The 11,641-nt window shown below is 37.6% G+C and overlaps 1 protein-coding gene across 1 annotated transcript in view; it reads left to right on the forward strand.

The window, feature by feature from the left end:
• GPC5 (glypican 5) overlaps positions 1-11,641 on the forward strand; it is a 1,212,227-nt gene that overhangs the window by 1,062,901 nt on the left and 137,685 nt on the right. Inside the window, exon 9 of the mRNA XM_007952748.1 lies at positions 10,162-10,173. Coding sequence (XP_007950939.1) covers positions 10,162-10,173 — 12 coding nt within the window. The remainder of the gene's footprint in view (positions 1-10,161; positions 10,174-11,641) is intronic.

Here is an 11,641-nt window from a genome sequence, read left to right on the forward strand (position 1 = left end):
GGTGCACAAGTGTTACAACAAAAGGAAAGGTTATTACATACATAATCTTGAAATAACAGATTTACTAGTGGATATGTAAGCAGATAGGCAAGAGGAGCAGGTATTGTTGGGCAAATGGGACAATATCCATGACCCCATATAGCTTTGGCAGATGTAGTTTCTACACATATATTTTTACGTATTGTGAAAGTATCCATATACGTAGTAGAGCAAACAGGGGCAAAGTTATGAAAACTTCTTAGCTACATCAAACACTTTGAGTGAATGAGTCAATGGACCTGGGGACTCAGGATAATAGTCTTGGGGAACATTGAGGTCAATTGGCGTAATTTAGTCCACAAAGGCAAAAATATATGAAATCATTTAATTATTTTAAGTAATTTTTGTGAGAATGTTTATCTGAAAATGTCCTAATTTCACCATCAAATCTGAGGGACAGTTTTGCTGGGTATAGAATTCTTGATTGGCAATTTTTTTTTTTTTTTTTAATTTCAGGGTTTTATATTTATCATCCCATTGCCTTCTTGCCTGTGTGGTGTCTGCCAAAAAATCACAGCTTAGCCTTATTTGTTGCCATTTTTAGGCTACTTTTCATTTTTCTCATGCTGCTATGAGTTTGGTTTTGATTAATTTGATTATGATATGTCTCAGTGATTTTCTTTTGAGGTCTAACCTATTTGGGGTTTGTTGAATTTCTTGAATGGATAACTTTTCATCTTTCATCATATTAGACAAATGATCTTCCAACAAATCTTTGACAATTTTCTCTGTGGTATTATTGGTCTCCCTATTCTAGAATTCTGATTACACATAGGTTATTCTTCTTGATGATATCCCACATAAATCTTAGGCTTTCTTCATTTTGTTTTTATCTTTTTTTCTGATAGATCCCTTAACCAAATAGTATTGACTTTTTTGTCCTAATTCTCATTATTCTGTCATCCATTGATTCCAATCTACTCCTTTGCCCATGGTATGTGTTATCTATTTCTGAAATCTTAGTATTAATCTTCTGGGTTTCTAGTTATTGTTTTGTATTGTTTCTAATTTTCCATATGTTACTGTCTTCTTGTATTGTTTTCCTAAATTATTCTAGAGTTTTGTCTTTGTTTTTCTTAATTTTATCAGTGTTTCCTTGATCTCTCAATCCATTGAAGGTACCTAAACAAAATTCCTTTGAATCCCTTATCAGGAAGTTCCAATGCTGCTTCTTCCTAAGGTATGTTTTCTGGGTCTGTATCTGGTTTCTTGTTTGTACTACTATATCTTGCTTTTTGTGTGTTGACTGGGATGGTCAGTTCTTTCCAAGACACTGTGACATCATGGTATTTATATTTAATTGGTAATTGTATATTGGTGTGATTCACTCAATTTTTTTTCTTTATTTTTTATATATCTGTGTGAGCAGGGTATTGTGGTCCTCTATTCCCTAGTTGGTAGCACTCAGGGACTCACCACCTGTCTCCTGGTTTGTGTGATAGAGAATGAGAATGTGTGTACAAGTCTCTGTAGCTGTTTGTAAAGGGAAGTTGAATGTGGGTTGGGCTGATATTGGCCAACATCTATCACTGTTCAGTTGGTATAGAAGCAAGTGGTGGTCCTCACTCAGTGGGTGGAGTGGCAAGAGGTGCAGGTATGGTTGTGTTGTGTGGGAACAGTTGCTGTTTCCAAATAAATAAATAAATAATAAAAATAGAACAAAAAACAATAAACAGAAACAATTGCCCAAAAAAAGCAATAAATGAGAAGAAAAATTTAAAATATATATATAACAAAAAGACAAGTGAAAGATAAGGGGCAAAAAAAACCCCAGAATATTTGGGTAAGTGGGAATGAGAGAAAAGAGCAGGAGTAAAAGGGTATTAAAGAAAAAGTGAGAAAACAGAGATGAGAAGAATAGGAAAAAGAAAGAAGGGAACCAGGAAAAGGGAAGAGAAAAATAAAACAACAGTGAGAACCAGGGAGAGAGAAAAAATAATAAAAAAGAAGAAAGGAAGACAAAAATAAAAAATGAAAACAAATGAGCAGAAACACAACTGAAGGTATGCAGCAGAGCACCTAAGCTCTGTCAGGGCACACAGACCAGGACGGAATCCCTGCAGGTCCAGAAGGTGAATGGTGGAAGGGGATGGCAGCATCTCTCCAATCATCAAGCATATGTGCAGTATAAGAGTAATAAGCAAAATATCATATATGTTCTGGTTGTCTAGTGCCACTCTGACAGGAATATACCACAAAAGGAATGGCCTTAACAAGCAGGAGTTTCTTCTCTTACAATTTGGAGACTTTAAATTCATGTTCAAAGTGCCAGGCTCTAGGGGTTGGGTGAAACCCCTTCAGCCTTGGGCTTCAGCTCTACCTCCAGCTCCTGCCCCCCTGTAGTTAGAGGCTTTTCTTCACTCAGACAGCTGCTGGCTGCTGAGGTTGCCAAGCCCAAGGTTGACAAATAAAAAGGCACAGTCCCAATGTTACCAAACCACATGGCAGGCCATTAATTCAAGTCCATTTTAAGTCCCTAGGTTGGCAGAGCATGGCAGGTTGCTAAACAGCAACATGGCTACATGCAGGGTCCAAGCATGCCATAAGCTCAAGACCATTCCTAAAGCTGCTTCTTATATACAGGAAGCAGACCACATACCCAAAGCAGCTATTCAGCTGCTCATGGAAGATCCCACCATGGAGTTGATTACCAATCTCACCATGGAGAATAACTACCACCAGCTGCCCAGTCACTCAACCAGGCCCAGCCAAGTTGACACACAAACTGAACTATCACAATTCTACCCCTTGTCAACTTGGCATCTGTACAGATCTTCATTGGGTGGCATCTGTACAGATCTCTTCCACTGGGTGGCTTCAGTCCCCTAGTTCTTTTAAGTGGCAACCTCAAACCCTTGGCCTGGTGGGCCTCCTTCCTCTCCCTCTTGGGCATGGCAGCCCTGTCCCCTCACTCTTGGTCGGTGGCTCTGGCGCCATCCCACTGGCTCACATGAACGAGCAGCCCCACACTTCAGAACCAACTTGGTGAGGGCCTGGCTCTTGAAATTTAGGGGGCTATTGTGGTTCCACCCCCCAAAGGCCATGGTCCTGCCCTTTCAGTCTGAGGCAGCTCTGCTTCCGTTTCCTTGGTCTCTCCGCTTTTGCCAATTAATGCCAAAGGCAACCCACTCTGCCGGAAATCTTCCTACCACAAAAGCACTCAGTTTTCTTGCTTTGTGGACCAGCCAACCTGCTACTCCATTTCATGCTGGTCTTTTCTACCAATTAATGCCTGAAAGCAATCCATTCCACCAGGAAGCCACCTACTCAATGGTACCCAGCTTTCTCCTCCATGGGCTGGTAAGTCTGTTGCTGTTTAATGCTGGTCTCTTGGCCCGGCTGTTGCCAACTCTCATGCTGTATGCCAGGGTCTCTCTGCCAGGGTCTTGGGTCAAGGACACACTCCACTCTTTTTTCCACAGTTTAGGTATCTGTCAGAGTAGCATCCTACTCTCTTGGTACCATATTCTGTTCTGGTTACCTAGTGCAGCTCTGACAGGAATATACCACAAATGGGATGGCTTAAACAAACAGGAGTTTATTCTTAAAATTTGGAGGCTGTAAGTCCAATTTCAATGTGCCAAGCTCTAGGGGCTGGGAGAAATCCCCTCAGCCTTGGAGTTCAGCTCTGCCACCAGCTCCCGGCCCAATGAAGCTAGAAAAAGTGAGAAAACTGGAAGGAAACAGGGTTGAGAAGAATAGAAAGAAGGAAGAAGGGAACCAGGAAAAGGGAAGAGAGAAATAAAACAACAGTGAGAACCAGGGAAGGGAAAGAGAAAAAATAATAAAAAGGAAGAAAGGAAGACAAAAACAAAGAATGAAGACAAACAAGCAGAAACAAAACTGGAGGTATGCAGCAGAGCACCTAAGCTCTGTCAGGGCACACAGACTGGGATGGAACTCCTGCAGGTCCAGAAGGTGAATGGTGGAAGGGGATGGCAGCATCTCTATTCACCAAGAGTATGTGGGGTATAAACGTAAAAGGGGAATATCACATCTTTCTAGTCATCAGCCTCCAGTGCGTTGTTTGTGCTGTCCTCAGAAAGCAGAGTATATTCTTGCATTGCTGCCTGGATAAAAATGGTAATTGTAAATACACAAATTGGTGTGATAGAGAATTGTAAATATTCAAATTGGCTGTACCATCAGAACAGCAGGCATCCACAGCTCTATTTGTCTCCTTCTTCACTGTTTTCTTTTCTAGTTGTCAGCCAAAAGTGCAATTACCCATGCAGTCCTTGGCAAGCAGAGCTGATTCTTATGTTGCTGTGTGGATTGGAATGCTACTTGTAGATATTCAGATTGGATGTGATAGAGCATTGTAAATATTAAAATTGGTTATGCCATCAGGACAGCCAACAGTTTACAGCTCTGTTTGTCTCGTCATTCATTGTTTTCATTCAGGTTCTACTACTAGTTGGTATTAATCCACTTCTTTATCCCCTCAAAGCTCAGGGTTCCAGGATTATCTTCTGTATCTGTTTCAATTGGGTTCTCATTACTTTGTTGCAGAGAGTTTGTGTAGCTTGTCTGCCTAGTCTATTATCTTTCTGGAAGTCATCCCAATTTAATTCTTTTGAATATGGATATTCAATTGTCCCTGCACAAGTTGTTAAAAAGACTACATTTTTTATATACTATACTATGTATTGGGAGCTCTGGTAGCATAGTGCCTAAGGCACTTAACTGCTAACCAGAAGGCTGGCGGTTCAAACCCACCAGCCACTCCTCGGAAGGAAGGTTGGGCAATACTACTTCCATAGTGATACTGCCTCAGAAACACAAGGAGGGGTTGCTAGGAGTTGGGGCCGACTCGACGGCAATTAACAACAACAACAACATACTATATACTATCTACTATGCTAGAAGTCTAAATCAGAGTATTGATTGTGTTGATTCCTTTTGACAGATTCAGGAGAACCGTTCTCTCTCCTAATTTCCAGTGGCTGCTAGCAGTCCTTGGAATTCCTTTGCTTATAGCTACATTTGTCCCTGTAGTCATATGGTGTCTGTCTGCTGAGTGTGACTCTGTTTCCATGTCTCTTCTCCTCTTTTATAAAAATATCACTCAGAAGAGATTAGGATTAAACCAAACTAAAAACCCACCTCCATCGAGTTAATTCTGGTTCATAGTGAACCCCATTGGGTATTCAAGGCAGTAAATCTTAACAGAAGCTTACACAGATTGGCTGGTGGGTTTGAACCATCAACCTTCTGGTTAGAAGTCATATGACTTAGGCACTGTGCTACCAGAGCTCCTTGAGATTAAGATTACGACCCACCTTATTGAGGTATAGTCTCATTTAGTTTAACTGTTAACAGAAGAAAAATCCTATTTCTAAACACGGCCACATTCACAGGAACCAGGGTTAAGACTTCAACCTATCTTTTTGGAAGGCACATTTCATTCCGTAGCATATGATATGTATGAGTAAATATTTTTAAAATATGCCTGACAGATAGTATAAACTGTTACTACTAGGTGATAGATAAAATAATGCAGGGAGCAGCAGTTGTGCACATATCCTTAATAAACTCATATTCAAACATATGCTTTCCATTTGGTTGCACATCACCAAGCTTTGTCGCATATGGTCATTTGATTTTTTTTTTCTTTTTTTTTTTAATTGTGGTTTGGGTGAACATTCATCATTTTATGCACATTTGTTTCATAACATTAGTAGCAATTTCCTCAGTGTAACAACACTTCTTTTCCTCTCTGGGTTCTTCATGTCCGTGTGTCCATTCATCCTTCTTTCTTTTCCCTTCCTACCCTCTGGTCTTTGTTTTTGGGCAAATGCTACCATTTTGGTTTCATATGGTTGATGATTCTGAGGAGAATGTTTCTCACAAGTGTTACTGTTCACTTTATAGGAATGTCAGTTGTTTGGCTGCAAGGTGATCCCCAGGGATGAGTTCAGCTCCAGAATTGAAGAGCGTCTAAGGACCATAGACTCAGGGGTTCCATCAGTCTCTACCAGACCAGTGAGTCTGGTCTTTTTTTTATAATTTTCAATTTTGTTCTACCTTTCTCTCCCATTCTGTCCAGGCCACTCTGTGGTCTCAATCAGAGTAGTTGGTAGTTGTGGTTGGGCACCATTTGTTCATCTGCTCTTAGGTCAGTGGAAGCTGTTGCTTGTATGATTTGGCTAATTGTTTCCTTGAGTCTTTGATTTTCTTTATTTTTATTTCTTGTAGATGCAGAGACACCAGTAGTTGCAGCCTAGACAGCTGCTCACTGGCTTTGAAGATCCTGGTCATTACTCACCAAAGTGTGGTGTAGAATATTTTCTTTGTGAGCTGTTATGTCAATTGACCTAGCTGTCTGCCAGGACTATGATTCATAAGGTTTTCATTGGCTAATTTTCTGAGGCATTTCTCCAGGCCTTTCTTTCTCATCTTTTAGTTAGGAAGAGCTGCTGAAACTTGTCCACTATGGATAGCTCTGCTAGTATTTGAAATACTGAAAGCATAGCTCCCAGTATCTTAATCACAATTAAGTCACCACAGTTAAATGAACTGATAGATGGGTTGTGGAAATATGGATGTCTCCCTTATGCCATTTCATTTCCACAAAAACCTAAATTAACACCTGGTTTTGCTAACTGAAAGAAATCCAAAGAGGATTTTTGCTTTACAAAAAAAGGTGAAAAGTGAAACTAATTGTTCAGCGTTGGATTTGTAGCAAACGTTAAAGAGGGAGCATGTATCCTCAGCAGTGAGAGCGGCATTGCCGAGCTCCTTCCCCAGGAACTACACACAGCATCTCAGCATCCAGCTGCCATAGCTTTGATCTGTGTTTGTGAACATTATATGTTAAAATTATTTTAGGCTTTTTTGTGTTATTTGGTATTATTTAATAGGTTATTTCTGGGATCAAGTTATGCTCAAACTTTTTCCCATATAAATGAATGGTAATTGCGTCTTCACTTTGTGCCATTTCAGCTTATGAAATGTTTCATAGGAAAGCTCTATTTTTGCCAAGTGGGGGAAGCCTGTATAAAATTGGCTGTGAATTTTTTTGTCAGTATGTTTATCATATTGAGGTGCTCCCTACTACTTCTAAGGACCTCTAGTTGGTTGAGTATTTTTATCATGAAGGAATGTTGGATTGCTAAATGTTTTTTTTCTACATCTGTTGAGATGATCATGTGGTTTTTGTACATTCTATTAGCATAACAAGTAAAATTCATTGATTTTTATCTCTGGAAACAACCTTATATTACTGGGAAAAACCACATGTGGTTTAAAATCCTTTTTATATGTTGCTAGACTACATTTGCTAATATTTTGTTGTAGATTTTCTTGGGTTTGTTTAGACAGGATATGGTCAGCAGTTTTCTTTTCTTGTGATATCTTTGGCTAGCTTTGATAACAAAGCAATTTTGATTTCATAAAATCAACTAAGAAGTATTCCTTCTCCTTCTAATTTTTGAAGAATTCATTTTTTTTTTTTCCTTAAAGTATAATAGATAGATTAAAGCAAATTTGAGACAATTAACCTCTGAAACACTGCCCGGTCCTGGCCAGCCTCAGGATCCCGGCTATACCTGAGCCCTTGTCATATATGTTAACATGTGCCTTACATGTTAACCTTATACCTTCTTTGTTAACATATAAGACTATTTAAACTTTCTCTTTCTGACTACTTTCCTTGAGTTAGTTCTTTTTATTTTCAAATGCAGTGACATAAAATTATTCTTAATATTCTTTTATCCATTACTAGTGACTGTAGGATCTGTAATGATATCTTCTTTCCCATTTATATTATTGATTATTCGTGTCAGAAATGGGTCTTCTCTCTCTTTTTTTCCCTCAGATACTTTCTCAAGGTGTCGAATATACAAATTTGAAGGTAAATAAATCAGTCATTTTTCAAAGTTTTCAAAACAGGTTTTAAGCCCATTTGCGAGAAATCAAATAAAACCTCAACATACAGGAATGCTGTCAGCAGAGTTAGAAAAGGACTATTTGATGGATTAAAAAAGAGAACAACTGTATAGATGTGTGCTCTTTGTAATCAGGTATATATGTAGTATAAGTTACCTGAATTAACAAAGTTAAAATGATTATAAAACATGTATGTGTGTGCATGCATGCTAATGTGCAAGCATCAAAGTACATATTTAAGAGAATATCCTTTGAATAAATTATGCAAATTTTACCTACTATTAACTTAGGCATGAATAAAATAATATAATTTCATTGTTGCAGTGCTATTTTTATGGGAAGATACTTTTTGCCCATTTAAAAATGCCTTCTATATCTTTATTTATATAATAATGTTTTTAATACAGTTGAATTAAACTATTTCTTCTGTGGAAATATTTGCAACTTTAAGGTAAATAGTTTTAAAACTTTGGAACAGTTCCCACCCTTCCCCACTTAACATAAACACAGAATCATAAATAAGATATAGTCTTTAAGAACATGTGTCTTTAGTTTTGACTCATATTTTTCTCATTCATTTAACAAATATTAGAATTCAACCCCAGGATAATTACACAAATGAATAAAACATGGTCCTACTATTTTGAGCATCACAATTTATTAATGTTGTAAACTGACTTGAAATTTCTCAGGGCAAATGCTAAAACCTCTCATTTATAGTTTATAAACTGATGACTACCAAATTATACAATTAGCCTTGACATTTATCCAGAACTAAACCTCTATATAAAACTGCTTTCAAAGCATAACCATTTTGAATTCCCATAGGCACTTCAAATTGTAGGTAGATGTGGTAGGCAGAAAACTTCCCAAAGATGTCCATGCCCTAATCTTTGAAACTTGTAAATATACACATTACATAGCAATAGTGACTTTACAGATGTAATCCTGGTTACAAATTTTTAACTAGGGATTTTATCTTGGGTTATTCAGGTTGATCCAAGCTAATCATATGAGTTCTTCAAATCAGGAAATATTTTCCAGCTGAAGGAGAAAGATACTGAAGAAGAAAAAGCCAGAGAGAATTGAAGTGTGTAAAGATCTTGACCCACCATTGCTGGGGGTAGTTACATCACAACCATTAGAAATGTAGGCAGACTTTAGGAGAAAAGCCTTGACAGTCAGTAAAGACATGGTGACTGAAGTCATATAACTACAAGTAATTTGAGTTAGAACAACAATCTTAATGGACTCTGAAGTAGATTCTTCCTCAGATTGTCCAGGAAAAAATGCAGGCATATAGAAGTAAATTGTATTACCTAAATACAACATACTTTTCAAACCATGTACAAGTCACACTTTTTTGTTTTTACAAAAGACATTTCCTCACCTAGAACTCTCATCATTGTTATTTATCTACATGGAAACTTCTTTTCATCCTGAAGAGTACTCTCAAGTGCCCTGTTAAGTGTATGGTCTTCCTCGATACTCCCAGAGGAATGTACTACCACTTTCTGCAACTAGATTTTTAGATATTCTATTATCGTAATCACCTTTTACAAAAATCATCTTGTTTACATGTCTGTCTCCCCATTAAAATGCTAACACAATTTTCCAACTTTGTATCTCAACCAATTGTTGAACATTTGCAACAAATAAAAACAAACCAACTGCCACTGAATCCATCACAACTCATAAAGACCTTTGAGGAGAAAGTAGAACTATCCCATAGGGTTTCCAAAGCTGTAAATCTTTGTGGAAGCAGATACCTCATCTTTTTCCAGTGGGTCAGCTTGTAAGTTTGAACTGTCAACCTTTGCCTAGCAGCTGAATGCATTGACTACTATGCCACCAGAACTCCAATATTACAGATATTACAAATAAACCAATCCCATGGCCATTGACTCAATCCCATAGTCAATTCTGAGTCATACCGACTCCATATGATTTCCAAGGTTGTAAATCTTTTGGAAGAAGACTGCTTCGTCTTTTTTCTGGTGAAGTGGCTGGTGGATTCTAACCACTGAGACTTACTGGTTAGCAGCCCAATGCCTTAGCCACAGCAGCCACCAGAGCTCCTTATTGCACTATGTAATTGTTGTCATGAAAAAACTGCTCTTATACTTATGCAAGATTTCTTCAGTTATTTTCAGTATTTATCCTTCCAGATGCCTTTTTTTCATTAAGTGTTAAAAAAAAATACATCCATAAATTGTATATTTCTTTGGAGAGCATTGACAAAGTGTAGTTTTTAATATATTCAATGCATATATTAAATTCCTAAGGAAAATATTCAGAAAATATCAGAAAGATGTTTACTTATGTTTTATCTTATATTCAAAGACATTCAACTCTGTGGGTCATAACAAATTATGGATAATATTGCATAGTATGGAAATTCCAGAATACTTAATCGTGCTCATGAGGAACCTGTATGCACATAGACCAAAAGCCTTACATTCAAACAGAAAAAAAGGGATACTCTGTGGTTTAAAATCAGGAAAGAGGTGTGTCAGTGTTGTATCCTTTCACCATACTGATTCATTCTGTATGCTGAACAAATAATCTGAAAAGCCAGACTATATGAAGAGTAATGCAGTGTCAGGATTTCAGGAAGATTCATTAACAATCTGAGATATGCAGATGACACAACAGTACTTGTTAAAAGTGAAGAAGACTTGAAGCACTTACTGATGAAGATTAAAGACTAGAGCCTTTGGTATGGATTGTATCTCAACATAAAGAAAACAAAACTCCTCACAACTGGATCAATAAACAACATCTTGATAAATGGAGAAAAGATTGAAATTGTAAGGAATTTCATTTTACTTGGATCCACAATAACACCCACAGAAACAGCAGTCAAGAAATCAAACAATGTATTTCAATGGGTGAATCTGTTTCAAAAGACCTCTTTAAAGTGTTAAAGAGCAAAGATATCACTTTGAGGACTAAGGTACTCCTGACCCAAGCCATGGTATTTTCCATCACCTCATATGCATGTGAAAGCTGGATAATGAATAAGGAAGATAAAAGAAGAATTGGTACATTTGTATTATGGTGTTGGCAAAGAATGTTGAATGCACAATGGACTGCTGGAAGAAGAAACAAATCTGTCTTGGAAGAAGTACAGGCTGAATGATCCTTAGAAGCAATGATAGTAAGACTTCTCTCTCATATGTTGGTCATATGATCAGGAGAGACCAGTGCTTAGTGAAGAATATCATGCTTGGTAAAGTTAAGGGTCAGTGAAGAAGAGGAAGACCCTCAACTAGATGGATTGACATAGTGGCTGCAACAATGGGCTCAAGAATACCAATGATTGTGAGGATGGTGCAGGACCAGTCATTGTTTTTGTTTTGTTGTACATAGGATCACTATGAGTCAGAACTGACTGTACAGCACCTAAGAGCAACAGAACAACAGGCAAATATTTTCTTCATATATATTTTCTGTATTTCTTTGTATGTGTTGTATATATTTTTCCTAATTTTATTAATTTAAATGGTTATTATTTTTAAATAAATGAAAAATCCAAACCAAAAAACAAAACTCACTGCCGTCGAGTTGGATCCAACTCACAGTGACCCCTCCTTGGGTTTCTGAGGCAGTATCACTATGGATTTTGTTCTATAATTTCTACATTCTGTGGGATCACCTTTCTTTGGAATGGGCACAAATATGGATCTCTTCCAGTCAGTTGGCCAGGTAG

This window comes from Orycteropus afer, unplaced genomic scaffold, assembly GCF_000298275.1.
Source record: "Orycteropus afer afer isolate SDZICR_OR568_19922 unplaced genomic scaffold, OryAfe1.0 scaffold00357, whole genome shotgun sequence".
In the NCBI taxonomy this organism is placed as follows: domain Eukaryota; kingdom Metazoa; phylum Chordata; class Mammalia; order Tubulidentata; family Orycteropodidae; genus Orycteropus; species Orycteropus afer.